At 53.0% G+C, this 14,945-nt stretch overlaps 1 protein-coding gene across 2 annotated transcripts in view; it reads right to left on the reverse strand.

Annotated features, from left to right (window-relative positions):
• Positions 1–14,945, reverse strand: part of TLK2 (tousled like kinase 2) — a 197,334-nt gene that overhangs the window by 108,273 nt on the left and 74,116 nt on the right. For both annotated transcript variants that reach the window (XM_075350289.1, XM_075350288.1), the window contains exons 7-9: positions 11,791–11,883; positions 11,597–11,689; positions 11,253–11,363 (exon numbers count right to left, since the gene is read on the reverse strand). In XM_075350289.1, the coding sequence (XP_075206404.1) occupies positions 11,253–11,363; positions 11,597–11,689; positions 11,791–11,883 (297 nt within the window). The remainder of the gene's footprint in view (positions 1–11,252; positions 11,364–11,596; positions 11,690–11,790; positions 11,884–14,945) is intronic.

The raw sequence follows: 14,945 nt of genomic DNA on the forward strand, positions 1-14,945 counted from the left end.
CGAGACACATAGATCCGGAGAGCACGCACCAGATCCAGAGTATGCAACGCTTTTTCAAAGCGATGAACAGGAGCCGGACAAAAGGAAGGTAGGGTAATGTCCTGGTTAAGGTGGAAAGGAGAGACCACCTTAGGAAGAAAGTCCGGAGTCGGACGGAGAACCACCTTGTCTTGATGAAAAACCAAAAAAAGGTGACTCCGAAGAGAGCGCAGCCAAATCGGAGACTCTCCTGAGGGAAGTTATGGCCACTAGAAAGACCACTTTCTGTGAAAGACGAAACAAAGAAACCTCCCTAAGAGGCTCAAAGGGGGGTTTCTGCAAAACCGTGAGAACCAAATTGAGGTCCGAGGGATCCAAGGGCCGCCGGTAAGGCGGAATGATGTGAGACGCGCCCTGCATGAAGGTGCGGACCTGAGCCAGCCGGGCGAGACGCCGCTGGAACAGCACTGACAGAGCTGAGACTTGTCCCTTGAGAGAGTTGAGGGACAGTCCCAGCTGCAGACCGGACTGTAGAAAGGACAGAAGGGTCGGCAAGGAAAATGGCCAAGGAGGATGGCCGGAAGAGCGACACCAGGACAGGAAAATCTTCCAAGTCCTGTGATAGATCTTGGCGGAGGAAGACTTACGGGCCCGAGTCATAGTGAAGATGATTTCAGGAGGGATACCAGAAGCCGTCAAGATCCAGGACTCAAGAGCCACGCCGTCAATCTGAGAGCCGCAGAATTCAGGCGGAAAAACGGATCTTGTGAGAGAAGGTCTGGACGGTCCGGAAGATGCCACGGCACCTCTACGGACAGATGGAGCAGGTCTGGGTACCAAGCTCGCCTGGGACAGTCCGGAGCAATGAGGATGACTTGACGGCCCTCCATTCTGATCTTGCGCAGGACTCTGGGCAAGAGAGCTAGAGGGGGAAACACGTAGGACAGAAAAAACTGGGACCAGTCTTGAACCAGAGCGTCCGCGGCGAATGCCTGAGGATCGTGGGAGTGAGCCACGTAAACGGGAACTTTGTTGTTTTGACGGGATACCATTAGGTCCACGTCCGGAGTGCCCCATTTGCGGCAGATTGACTGAAAAACTGCCGGGTGCAGGGACCACTCGCCACTGTCCACGGTTTGACGGCTGAGATAATCTGCCTCCCAGTTTTCCACGCCTGGAATGTGGACTGCGGATATGGTGGACTTGGAGTCCTCCGCCCATTGAAGGATGCGTTGTACCTCCAACATTGCCAGGCGGCTGCGTGTCCCGCCTTGGTGATTGATGTAGGCAACCGCTGTCGCGTTGTCTGACTGGACTCGGATGTGCCTGCCCGCCAGCAGATGGTGAAAAGCTAGGAGAGCCAAAATCACGGCTCTGGTTTCCAGCACATTGATCGAAACGGCTGACTCGGACGGAGTCCAAGTGCCCTGCGCTCGGTGGTGGAGACATACCGCTCCCCAGCCGGATACACTGGCATCCGTGGTGAGGATCCCCCAGGACGGGGCCAGAAAGAAGCGCCCCTGGGACAGAGAGAGGGGCCGAAGCCACCACTGAACAGAGCTCCTGGTCTGTGGCGACAGAGCCACTAACCTGTGCAAGGAGGAAGGCCGCTTGTCCCAACAGCGGAGAATGTCCAGCTGCAGGGGACGCAGATGGAACTGGGCAAAGGGAACAGCCTCCATTGATGCCACCATCTGACCCAGCACCTGCATCAGGCGCCTGAGGGAATAACGGCGGGGCCTCAGCAGAGAGCGCACCGCCAGATGGAGGGACTGCTGGTTGACTAAGGGCAACTTCACAAGTGCCGGCAGTGTCTCGAACTGCATCCCTAGGTACGTGAGACTCTGGGTCGGAGTCAGAGTGGATTTGGGAAGATTGACAAGCCACCCGAATTGGGCTAGAGAGGCGAGAGTGAGCGAGACACTCCGCTGACAGTCTACGCTGGATGAAGCCTTGACTAGAAGGTCGTCCAGGTAAGGGATCACTGCCAACCCCTGGAGGTGCAGAACCGCAACCACTGCTGCCATGACCTTGGTGAATACCTGAGGAGCTGTGGCCAACCCGAAGGGGAGAGCCACGAATTGGAAATGTTCCTCTCCGATTGCAAAACGTAGCCAACGCTGGTGTGAAACTGCAATTGGCACATGCAGATAGGCATCTCTGATGTCGATGGATGCCAGGAAATCCCCTTGGGTCATTGAGGCAATGACTGATCGCAGAGACTCCATGCGAAAATGCCGCACCTGAACATGCTTGTTGAGAAGCTTGAGATCCAGGATGGGCCGGAAGGAACCGTCCTTTTTGGGGACTAGGAAGAGATTTGAGTAGAAACCTCTGAACCGTTCCTGGGCGGGAACCGGTACAATTACTCCGTTGGCCTGCAAGGATGCCACGGCCTGAGAGAAGGCGGCAGCCTTGGAGCAGGGGGGAGTTGACAGAAAAGAAGGGAATTTTGTTTACTTACCGTAAATTCCTTTTCTTCTAGCTCCAATTGGGAGACCCAGACAATTGGGTGTATAGCTATGCCTCCGGAGGCCACACAAAGTATTACACTAAAAGTGTAAAGCCCCTCCCCTTCAGCCTATACACCCCCCGTGCTGCCACGGGCTCATCAGTTTTGGTGCAAAAGCCCGAAGGAGGAAAAAATTATAAACTGGTTTAAAGTAAATTCAATCCGAAGGAATATCGGAGAACTGAAACCATTTAACATGAACAACATGTGTATACAAAAACAGGGGCGGGTGCTGGGTCTCCCAATTGGAGCTAGAAGAAAAGGAATTTACGGTAAGTAAACAAAATTCCCTTCTTTGTCGCTCCTTATTGGGAGACCCAGACAATTGGGACGTCCAAAAGCAGTCCCTGGGTGGGTAAATAATACCTCATAATAGAGCCGTAACGGCTCCGTCCTACAGGTGGGCAACTGCCGCCTGAAGGACTCGCCTACCTAGGCTGGCATCTGCCGAAGCATAGGTATGCACCTGATAGTGTTTCGTGAAAGTGTGCAGGCTCGACCAGGTAGCTGCCTGACACACCTGCTGAGCCGTAGCCTGGTGTCGCAAGGCCCAGGACGCTCCCACGGCCCTGGTAGAATGGGCCTTCAGTCCTGAGGGAACCGGAAGCCCCGAGGAACGGTAAGCTTCGAGAATTGGTTCCTTGATCCACCGAGCCAGGGTTGACTTGGAAGCTTGTGTCCCTTTACGCTGGCCAGCGACAAGGACAAAGAGTGCATCCGAGCGGCGCAGGGGCGCCGTACGAGAAATGTAGAGTCTGAGTGCTCTCACCAGATCTAACAAGTGCAAATCCTTTTCACATTGGTGAACTGGATGAGGACAAAACGAGGGTAAGGAGATGTCCTGATTGAGATGAAAAGTGGGCAAGGCAAATGGCCAGGGAGAAAATCCCTGAGCAGAGCACCACGACAGGAATATTTTCCACGTCCTGTGGTAGATCTTGGCGGACGTTGGTTTCCTAGCCTGTCTCATAGTGGCAATGACCTCTTGAGCTAATCCTGAAGACACTAGGATCCAGGACTCAATGGCCACACAGTCAGGTTGAGGGCCGCAGAATTCAGATGGAAAAACGGCCCTTGAGACAGCAAATCTGGTCGGTCTGGCAGTGCCCACGGTTCGCCGACCGTGAGATGCCACAGATCCAGGTACCACGACCTCCTCGGCCAGTCTGGAGCGACGAGGATGACGCGGCGGCAGTCGGCCCTGATCTTGCGTAACACTCTGGGCAACAGTGCCAGAGGAGGAAACACATAAGGAAGCCGAAACTGCTACCAATCCTGAACTAAGGCGTCTGCCGCCAGAGCTCTGTGATCTTGAGATCGAGCCATGAATGTTGGGACCTTGTTGTTGTGCCGTGACGCCATTAGGTCGACGTCCGGCATCCCCCAGCGGCAACAGATCTCCTGAAACACGTCCGGGTGAAGGGACCATTCCCCTGCGTCCATGCCCTGGCGACTGAGAAAGTCTGCTTCCCAGTTTTCTACGCCCGGGATGTGAACTGCGGATATGGTGGATGCTGTGGCTTCCACCCACAGCAGAATCCGCCGGACTTCCTGGAAGGCTTGCCGACTGCGTGTCCCACCTTGGTGGTTGATGTAAGCCACCGCTGTGGAGTTGTCCGACTGAATTCGGATCTGCTTGCCTTCCAGCCACTGCTGGAACGCTTTTAGGGCAAGATACACTGCCCTGATCTCCAGAACATTGATCTGAAGTGAGGACTCTTGCTGAGTCCACGTACCCTGAGCCCTGTGGTGGAGAAAAACTGCTCCCCACCCTGACAGACTCGCGTCCGTCGTGACCACCGCCCAGGATGGGGGTAGGAAGGATTTCCCCTTCGATAATGAGGTGGGAAGAAGCCACCACCGAAGGGAAGCTTTGGTTGCCTGAGAAAGGGAGACGTTCCTGTCTAGGGACGTCGGCATCCTGTCCCACTTGCGTAGGATGTCCCATTGAAGTGGACGCAGGTGAAACTGCGCGAAAGGGACTGCTTCCATTGCTGCCACCATCTTCCCCAGGAAGTGCATGAGGCGCCTCAAGGGGTGTGACTGACCTTGAAGGAGAGATTGCACCCGTCTGTAGTGAACGCTGTTTGTCCAGCGGAAGCTTCACTATCGCTGGAAGAGTATGAAACTCCATGCCAAGATATGTCAGCGATTGGACCGGTGTCAGATTTGACTTTGGAAAATTGATGATCCACCCGAAACTCTGGAGAATCTCCAGAGTAACGTTGATGCTGTGTTGGCATGCCTCTTGAGAGGGTGCCTTGACCAGCAGATCGTCTAAGTAAGGTATCACTGAGTGACCCTGAGAGTGGAGGACCGCAACTACTGTAGCCATGACCTTGGTGAAAACCCTTGGGGCTGTCGCCAGGCCGAACGGCAGTGCCGCGAACTGAAGGTGTTCGTCTCCTATGGCAAAGCGCAAGAAGCGCTGATGCTCTGGAGCAATTGGTACGTGTAGATAAGCATCCTTGACATTGGGACATTGAGGCGATGACGGAGCGGAGGGATTCCATCCGGAACCGCCTGGTCCTTACGTGTTTGTTGAGCAGTTTTAGGTCCAAAACAGGACGGAAGGACCCGTCCTTCTTTGGAACCACAAACAGGTTGGAGTAGAAACCGTGACCCTGTTGCTGAAGAGGAACCGGGACCACCACTCCTTCTGCCTTCAGAATGCCCACCGCCTGCAGAAGAGCCTTGGCTCGCTCGGGAGACGGAGATGTTCTGAAGAATCGAGTCGGAGGACGAGAGCTGAACTCTATCCTGTAACCGTGAGACAAAATGTCTCTCACCCAACGGTCTTTTACTTGTGGCAGCCAGGTGTCGCAAAAGCGGGAGAGCCTGCCACCGACCGAGGATGCGGTGTGAGGAGGCCGTAAGTCATGAGGAAGCCGCCTTAGTAGCGGCACCTCCGGCGGTCTTTTTAGGGCGTGATTTAGACCGCCATGCGTCGGAGTTCCTCTGATCCTTCTGCGGCCTTTTGGACAAGGAGAATTGGGACCTGCCCGCACCCCGAAAGGACCGAAACCTCGACTGTCCCCTCCTCTGTTGGGGTGTTTTTGGTTTGGCCTGGGGTAAGGATGTTTCCTTTCCCTTGGATTGTTTGATTTCATCCAATCTCTCACCAAACAAACGGTCGCCAGAAAATGGCAATCCAGTTAAGCACTTTTTGGAAGCCGAATCTGCCTTCCATTCCCGCAGCCACAAGGCCCTGCGTATTGCCACCGAATTGTCGGCTGCAACCGCCGTACGGCTCACAGAGTCCAGGACAGCATTAATAGCGTAGGACGCAAATGCCGACGTTTGAGAGGTTATGGACGCCACCTGCGGCGCAGACGTACGTGTGAGTGCGTCAATTTGCGCCTGACCAGCTGAGATAGCTTGGAGTGCCCATACGGCTGCGAATGCTGGAGCAAAAGACGCGCCGATAGCTTCATAGATGGATTTCAACCAGAGCTCCATCTGTCTGTCAGTGGCATCCTTGAGTGAAGCTCCATCTTCCACTGCAACTATGGATCTAGCCGCAAGTCTGCAGATTGGAGGATCCACCTTGGGACACTGAGTCCAGCCCTTGACCACGTCAGGGGGGAAAGGGTAACGTGTATCCTTAAGGCGCTTGGAAAAACGCTTATCTGGACAAGCTCGGTGTTTCTGGACTGCCTCTCTGAAGTCAAAGTGGTCCAGAAACATACTCATTGTACGCTTGGGAAACCTGAAACGGAATTTCTCCTGCTGAGAGGCTGACTCCTCCACTGGAGGAGCTGAGGGAGAAATTGTCATGATGTATTTTACCTTCTCACTGTATTTGCTGTAATACTATGTCAGGATGTGATGTCACTTTCCTTTGGTTGTACTTACTGAACACTTTGAAATGTCTTGGGATGTAAGTAACCATACCTTCCCCCCATCTCCTGTGTCTCTGGGCCCATAATGCAATTATCTCCTGTCCACACAGCCAGGGGAACTTCTCATTGTTTCGTAAGCAATGGATAACGCCAACTACACAAACCTGTAGACATCTCGGAGCCAACCTTCTAGAATCTTCTAGTGGGCCCAACCATTGCATAGACCCCTACCCTTGAGGGGCGGGCCCACGAGCTCAAACAATTCACTCCTGTTTCTAAATGCAGTTGGGAGTTGAGTTTTTGAAGAGGAAGGGAGCGAGATCTGAATCTGCGGACAGACCTCGCCGTCCAGTGGATTGTGTGGGATTTCTGGGACTCTGAAAAAGACTATTACGTTGTGATCTGGCACTTTGGATTATCGGGAGGTGCCCCCGAATCTGTTTTATTTGGACTTGTCGTGTGCTGTTCCTGTATTCCTGTTAGTAAACCTGTTGGATCATCCTCGGCCTGTTGTCTCTCTTTGCTCTGATGTACACCCCGTCACAGAAATATCCAACATTTCATTCATGGACGCAATAAGATCATTCACTATGGCGTCCCCATCAGGAGTATCAAGGTTGAGAGCGGCTTCAGGATCAGAATCCTGATCAGCTACCTCCGCTTCATCATACAGAGAGTTCTCTCGCTGAGACCCTGAACATTGTGATGATGTCGAGGGGATATCATAGCGAGCTCGCTTAATCGGTCTGGGGCTGCGGTCCGTGTCAGAGACCTCACCCTGGGATCCATGAGACACCCCGGGAGGACATTGCTGTTCCAACTGAGGGGGACCAGGGGTCAATGATTCCACAGTGCCCCTGGTTGGAGATGCCGGCCTGGACTGCAAGGCTTCTAATATCTTAGCCATAGTCTCAGAAAGTCTTTCAGTAAAAACTGCAAACTCCGTCCCTGTCACCTGGACAGTGTTAACAGGTGGTTCTCCCTGGGCCACCCTTAGCAGAGGCTCCGGCTGAGAAAGTGCCACAGGGGCCGAGCATTGCACACAATGAGGGTCAGTGGAACCTGCCGGCAGTATAGCCGTACATGCTGCACAGGCAGCATAGTAAGTCTGTGCTTTGGCACCCTTGCTATTTGTGGACGACATGCTGTTGTCTCCTCTGAGCAATACAGGAGGGTATATAGACAAAAATCAACAGTGCACCATACAGTGTAAAGTATAGTCTATAATCATATAATCTATAAGTACACTTCTGCACTAGTGGGGCCAGCACCACAGGTGCTGCTTACCGCCTGCGCAAAGCGGTTGTGTGGGCACCAGAAATCCTGCCTGGGTCTCCCTGAGCTTGTCTCTCCTCTCCAGCGTTAGCAGAGCTGAGAGGAATGGCTGCCGGCGTCCTGGGGAGAGGAGGGAGCCGTGGGCGTGACCCAGAAAAGTGCGGGAACTGGTGCCCCACTGTGCAGAGTGAGGGGGGTGGAGTATGCAAAGCATGCTCCAGCCCTCAGTGCTGCCGTCCTGTACAGCGTCCCGCCCTTCCCCTGATTGGCAGGGCTGGGGGCGGGAAGAAAACGAGACTAGGCCGCAAAAGCCGGGGACTCGAGTTATAAGCGCGGCCGCCGTATAAGCGCGGTCGGCGCGGAAGTCCCCGGCGCACTAACAGTCCCAGCCGCGCCGCAGTGATAACCATGGCAGCGGCGGTCAGCGCGGCAGTCCCCCTACACGAACACACTCAGTGACGCTGAAGTGTGTAATGGCACAAACGCAGTCAGCGCTGCTGTCCCCGGTGCACTAGCACACCCAGCAATGCTGGAGTGTTGCTGTGCGCGGTCCCCACGGGGACACAGAGTACCTCAAAGTAGCAGGGCCATGTCCCTGAACGATACTCGGCTCCTATCCAGCCTGGTCCTCAGGAGCTGTGGATGGAGCACGGTCTCCTGTGCCTGGAGACCGAAAGGATCCCACTTCACCCAGAGCCCTAATTGAGGGATGGGGAAGGAAAGCAGCATGTGGGCTCCAGCCTCCGTACCCGCAATGGATACCTCAACCTTAACAACACCGCCGACAAGAGTGGGGTGAGAAGGGAGCATGCTGGGGGCCCTGTTATGGGCCCTCTTTTCTTCCATCCGACATAGTCAGCAGCTGCTGCTGACTAAGCTGTGGAGCTATGCGTGCATGTCTGACCTCCTTCGCACAAAGCATAAAAACTGATGAGCCCGTGGCAGCACGGGGGGTGTATAGGCTGAAGGGGAGGGGCTTTACACTTTTAGTGTAATACTTTGTGTGGCCTCCGGAGGCATAGCTATACACCCAATTGTCTGGGTCTCCCAATTGGAGCGACAAAGAAAATCTGTTTGGCGGGCTGGAAGAGAATTCTATCCTGTAGCCGTGGGAGATGATTTCCCTCACCCACTGATCGGAGACGTGTTGAAACCATGCGTCGCCAAACTGGGAGAGCCTGCCACCGACTAAGGACGTTGCTGGCGCGGACAGATAGTCACGAGGAGGCTGCCTTGGCGGCAGCACCTCCTGCGGTCTTTTGTGGACGCGCTTTTGGGCGCCAGTTGGATTTCTGGTCCTTGGCTGAGTTAGTGGACGAGGCAGAGGGCTTAGAGGACGACCAGTTGGAGGAACGAAAGGAACGAAACCTCGACTGATTCCTGCCCTGGACAGGTTTCCTGGTTTTGGTTTGTGGCATGGAAGTACTCTTCCCGCCAGTAGCTTCCTTAATAATTTCATCCAGCTGTTCACCGAACAGCCGGGACCCAGCAAAAGGGAGTCCAGCAAGGTACTTCTTTGAAGAAGCATCTGCCTTCCACTCTCGAAGCCACAAGATCCTGCGGATAGCGAGGGAATTAGCCGAAGCCACCGCAGTGCGGTGAGAAGCCTCCAGCATGGCAGACATGGCATAGGATGAAAAAGCTGAAGCTTGGGAAGTTAAGGTAACCATTTCGGGCATAGATTCCCTGGCGAGGGAATGCATCCCCTCTAGAGAAGCAGAGATGGCTTTGAGAGCCCACACTGCTGCAAAAGTCGGGGAGAACGAGGCCCCCGCCGCTTCATATACAGATTTGGACAGAAGGACAATCTGGCGGTCAGTGGAATCCTTAAGAGAGGTGCCATCAGCCACCGATACAACGGTCCGGGCTGAGAGTCTAGACACCAGGGGGTCTACCTTTGGGGAATGAGCCCACTCCTTGACCACCTCAGGTGGAAAGGGAAAGCGGTCATCAGAACCACGCTTTGGGAAGCGTTTGTCAGGACAGGCCCTGGGCTTGGTCACAGCAGCCTGAAAACTGGAGTGGTTAAAGAACACACTCTTTACTCTCTTAGGCGAGGTAAACTGGTGCTTTTCTGCCAGAAAGGGTTGTTCCTCTGATGCTGGCGGATTGAGATCCAGTACAGAATTAATGGACGCAATCAAATCACTAACATCTGAGTCACTTTCGGACAGATCAATGGGGTACATGGAGTTAACCTCCGAGCCCCCCGTAAAGGCATCCTCCTCGTCCTGCGAGTCAGCTCCTGAATCAGAGCTGCGTGACGAGGAAGGAGAGGGGACCCTGCGTCTCTTCTTAGGAGGACGGGGTCTGGGACCAGATGATGAATCCTCTGTGAGCTCCGGTCCTGAGAGACCCCTAGCAGAAGAGGCACCCTGTGAAGGGGGCTGATGCATGTTCAGCAAAGTCCTGGACAGAAGTCCCATGGAGTCGGCAAAAGACTGGGAGATAGACCTAGAAAAGGATTCTACCCAAGCCGGGGGTTCAGCCACAGGAGCAGGAGCAGCCTGAGAGACCACTGGGGGTGAGACTCCAGGCTGAGGCACCGCCAGGTTAGAGCAGGCATCACAATGTGGATAGGTGCTCGGTTCAGGCAGCAGGAGCTTACATGCAGTGCATACTGAATACAGCTTTGGAGCCTTGCTCCTCGTGTGAGACATGCTGCTGGAGTGGGGGCTCTGCCAGAGAATGAACCCCAGAGAGTATAATCAGAGGTCCACAACCGGAGACCGCTTGTGGCTTACCAGACCGCTGGAGCGGTGTTGTGTGCCCTCCAGATCCCGAAGCCCGGACCCCCAAGCACAGCAACTCAGCAGAGATGCTGCAGACCAGCGCTGCAATGCAGAGAGAACGCTGAGAAAATGGCCGCCGGAGCGAAGAGAGGGGGCGGGACTTTCTTAGGAGCGGGATCTGGAGGGCCATAGAGACCTACAGGGGAGGGGACATACACTGCAGTGAGGAGTGTCCCTCCCCTGTGCAGAACGGCCGCCGGGCGGAGCCGAGCCTGTCCCTCTGCATGAGTGACATGCGAGGGCAGTGAAACCGAAACTAGGCCTCCGGCGAAGCCGGGGCCTAAATTTGAGCGGCGCGGCCAAGGAGAACCGTGCTGGCTCCCACTTCAAGCCAGAGCCCAGGAGGGATGGTGAAGGAGCGCGGCATGTAAGGCTCCAGCCTTGGAATCAACCTTAACAACACCGCCGACACAGTGGGGTGAGAAGGGACATGCCGGGAGTCCAGACTTGGACCCGCTTTTCTTCAAACTCTTTCCAAAAATCAAAAATCAGATGAGATGCATGTGTGGATGTATGCCTCCTGAATACAAAGCGATAAACTCGCTAGATCTGGTTCTCCAGGGGGTGTATAAGCTCAGAGGGAGGAGCTACACTTTTAAGTGTAGTACTTTGTGTGTCCTCCGGAGGCAGAAGCTAAACACCCATGGTCTGGGTCTCCCATAGGAACGATAAAGAAAACCATGTGCAATAAAGGGTAACATTGTGGTACCGTGTTAGCCAGAAAAATCAATTGAAATACTATGTCCGGTATCACTCCTAAAATACTTTTGTCATTCTTGGGACATAGTATTTCAAATGAGAAAAACCAGTATTTCACATGAATCGAAAGAGGCAACACAACGCAGAACTCACCTTCTCTATAAGCAGCTTCTTACTCATTGTAACACATCGGTTTAACCGTTCTTTGTACTTTTCCAGCATTTTCTTTTGCTCATCCATTTGCCGTCGAAGGTCACAATTTACCTTAAACAAAAAAAAAAAAGTTCAGACAAAGCAGCAATTTATTAACACATGCTAACTGTGTATTTAGCACCAAACACAGCTATCTGTTTTCATCCTGCAATCTAGAATGCTGCAGAGTTTACAAGGATAACTTATGTAACATTAAGAAGGGAAATCTTTTGCCAAGGAAGTCCGCATTACAATAATTGATCAGATAAAAAAATAACACAAAATGAAATAAAAATAGAACATACCCTTAATAAATCATCTATTCTTCCTTCCTTCTTTTCTAGGTCAGAATTTTTGCTGTTTTCAAGAGCGGATATTTTATCCATTGTGAGGTCAGACTGGAAAAAAAAAAAAAAAAAAACAAATTTAATAAAAAGATTTTAACATTTTTGTCACATTTAGCAGTTGTAAGTGCAAATATTACATTTATTTTCCTCACCTGCGTTTGTCTGTGCTGGACGGAAATCTGTTTTATAGAGATGCAGGAATGCTCTAGATTCACTGGTGTGGAGGAAGGAGGGCTACTTTGACTCTGCAAAAGATTTGCCAGAAAAAAAAGTACATAGATCAGTGACAATACTTTTACAGGAGTCAATCTAAAGATGTACTCAGACAGCAAACACCCTCCACTTAAATACACTCTGATGACATGAATTTGGAAATGGGTCTACATTATATTAAAAGAAAAAAAAAAAAAAGCTTTTGCTTCCCAGAGAAGAAGGGAATTTTGTTTACTTACCGTAAATTCCTTTTCTTCTAGCTCCAATTGGGAGACCCAGACAATTGGGTGTATAGCTTCTGCCTCCAGAGGCCACACAAAGTATTACACTTAAAAGTGTAAAGCCCCTCCCCTTCTGCCTATACACCCCCCGTGCATCACGGGCTCCTCAGTTTTGGTGCAAAAGCAAGAAGGAGGAAAAGTTATAAATTGGTTTAAAGTAAATTCAATCCGAAGGAATTTCGGAGAACTGAAACCATTCAACATGAACAACATGTGTACACAAAGAACAACAGCCCGAAGGGAACAGGGGCGGGTGCTGGGTCTCCCAATTGGAGCTAGAAGAAAAGGAATTTACGGTAAGTAAACAAAATTCCCTTCTTCTTTGTCGCTCCATTGGGAGACCCAGACAATTGGGACGTCCAAAAGCAGTCCCTGGGTGGGTAAAATAATACCTCGTAATAGAGCCGTAAAAACGGCCCTTTCCTACAGGTGGGCAACCGCCACCTGAAGGACTTGCCTACCTAGGCTGGCATCCGCCGAACCATAGGTATGCACCTGATAGTGTTTCGTGAAAGTGTGCAGGCTCGACCAGGTAGCCGCCTGACACACCTGCTGAGCCGTAGCCTGGTGCCGCAAAGCCCAGGACGCACCCACGGCTCTGGTAGAATGGGCTTTCAGCCCTGAGGGAACCGGAAGCCCAGAAGATCGGTAAGCTTCAAGAATTGGTTCCTTGATCCACCGAGCCAGGGTTGATTTGGAAGCTTGTGACCCTTTACGCTGGCCAGCGACAAGGACAAAGAGTGCATCCGAGCGGCGCAGGGGCGCCGTACAAGAAATGTAGAGTCTGAGTGCTCTCACCAGATCTAACGAGTGCAAATCCTTTTCACACTGATGAACTGGATGAGGACAAAAAGAGGGTAAGGAGATATCCTGATTGAGATGAAAGGGGGATACCACCTTAGGGAGAAATTCCGGTACCGGGCGCAGAACCACCTTGTCCTGGTGAAACACCAGGAAAGGGGCTTTGCATGACAGCGCCGCTAGCTCCGACACTCTCCGAAGTGATGTGACTGCTACTAGGAAGACCACTTTCTGCGAAAGGCGTGAGAGAGAAATATCCCTCATTGGCTCGAAAGGTGGCTTCTGAAGAGCCATCAGCACCCTGTTCAGATCCCAGGGTTCTAACGGCCGCTTGTAAGGAGGGACTATGTGACAAACCCCCTGCAGGAACGTGCGTACCTGTGGAAGTCTGGCTAGGCGCTTCTGAAAAAACACAGAGAGCGCTGAGACTTGTCCCTTAAGAGAGCCGAGCGACAACCCTTTTTCCAATCCGGATTGAAGGAAGGAAAGAAAAGTGGGCAAGGCAAATGGCCAGGGAGAAACACCCTGATCAGAGCACCAAGATAGGAATATCCTCCACGTCCTGTGGTAGATCTTGGCGGACGTTGGTTTCCTAGCCTGTCTCATAGTGGCAATGACCTCTTGAGATAACCCTGAAGACGCTAGGATCCAGGACTCAATGGCCACACAGTCAGGTTGAGGGCCGCAGAATTCAGATGGAAAAACGGCCCTTGAGACAGCAAGTCTGGTCGGTCTGGTAGTGCCCACGGTTGGCCCACCGTGAGGTGCCACAGATCCGGGCACCACGACCTCCTCGGCCAGTCTGGCGCGACGAGGATGGCGCGGCGGCAGTCGGACCTGATCTTGCGTAACACTCTGGGCAACAGTGCCAGAGGGGGAAACACATAAGGGAGTTGAAACTGCGACCAATCCTGAACTAAGGCGTCTGCCGCCAGAGTTCTGTGATCTTGAGACCGTGCCATGAATGTTGGGACCTTGTTGTTGTGCCGGGACGCCATTAGGTCGACGTCCGGCGTCCCCCAGCGGCAACAGATCTCCTGAAACACGTCCGGGTGAAGGGACCATTCCCCTGCGTCCATGCCCTGGCGACTGAGAAAGTCTGCTTCCCAGTTTTCTACGCCCGGGATGTGAACTGCGGATATGGTGGAGGCCGTGGCTTCCACCCACTGCAGAATCCGCCTGACTTCCTGGAAGGCTTGCCGACTGCGTGTTCCCCCTTGGTGGTTGATGTATGCCACCGCTGTGGAGTTGTCCGACTGAATTCGGATCTGCTTGCCTTCCAGCCACGGCTGGAACGCCTTTAGGGCAAGATATACTGCCCTTATCTCCAGAACATTGATCTGAAGGGAGGACTCTGTCGGAGTCCAGGTTCCCTGAGCCCTGTGGTGGAGAAAGACCGCTCCCCACCCTGACAGGCTCGCGTCCGTCGTGACCACAGCCCATGATGGGGGAAGGAAGGATTTCCCCTTCGACAGAGAAGTGGGGAGAAGCCACCACTGAAGGGAAGCCTTGGCTGCCCGTGAAAGGGAGACGTTCCTGTCGAGGGACGTCGACTTCCTGTCCCATTTGCGGAGAATGTCCCATTGAAGTGGACGCAGATGAAACTGCGCAAAAGGAACTGCCTCCATTGCTGCTACCATCTTCCCTAGGAAGTGCATGAGGCGCCTCAGGGGGTGTGACTGGCCTTGAAGGAGAGATTGCACCCCTGTCTGTAGTGAACGCTGTTTGTCCAGCGGAAGCTTCACTATCGCTGAGAGAGTATGAAACTCCATACCAAGATATGTCAGTGATTGGGCCGGTGTCAGATTTGACTTTGGAAAATTGATGATCCACCCGAAACTCTGGAGAGTCTCCAGAGCAACGTCCAGGCTGCGTTGGCATGCCCCTTGAGAGGGTGCCTTGAGCAGCAGATCGTCTAAGTAAGGGATCACCGAGTGTCCCTGAGAGTGTAGGACTGCTGCCATGACCTTGGTGAAGACCCGTGGTGCTGTCGCCAGGCCGAAAGGCAGTGC

This window comes from Anomaloglossus baeobatrachus, chromosome 5, assembly GCF_048569485.1.
Source record: "Anomaloglossus baeobatrachus isolate aAnoBae1 chromosome 5, aAnoBae1.hap1, whole genome shotgun sequence".
Lineage (NCBI taxonomy): Eukaryota > Metazoa > Chordata > Amphibia > Anura > Aromobatidae > Anomaloglossus > Anomaloglossus baeobatrachus.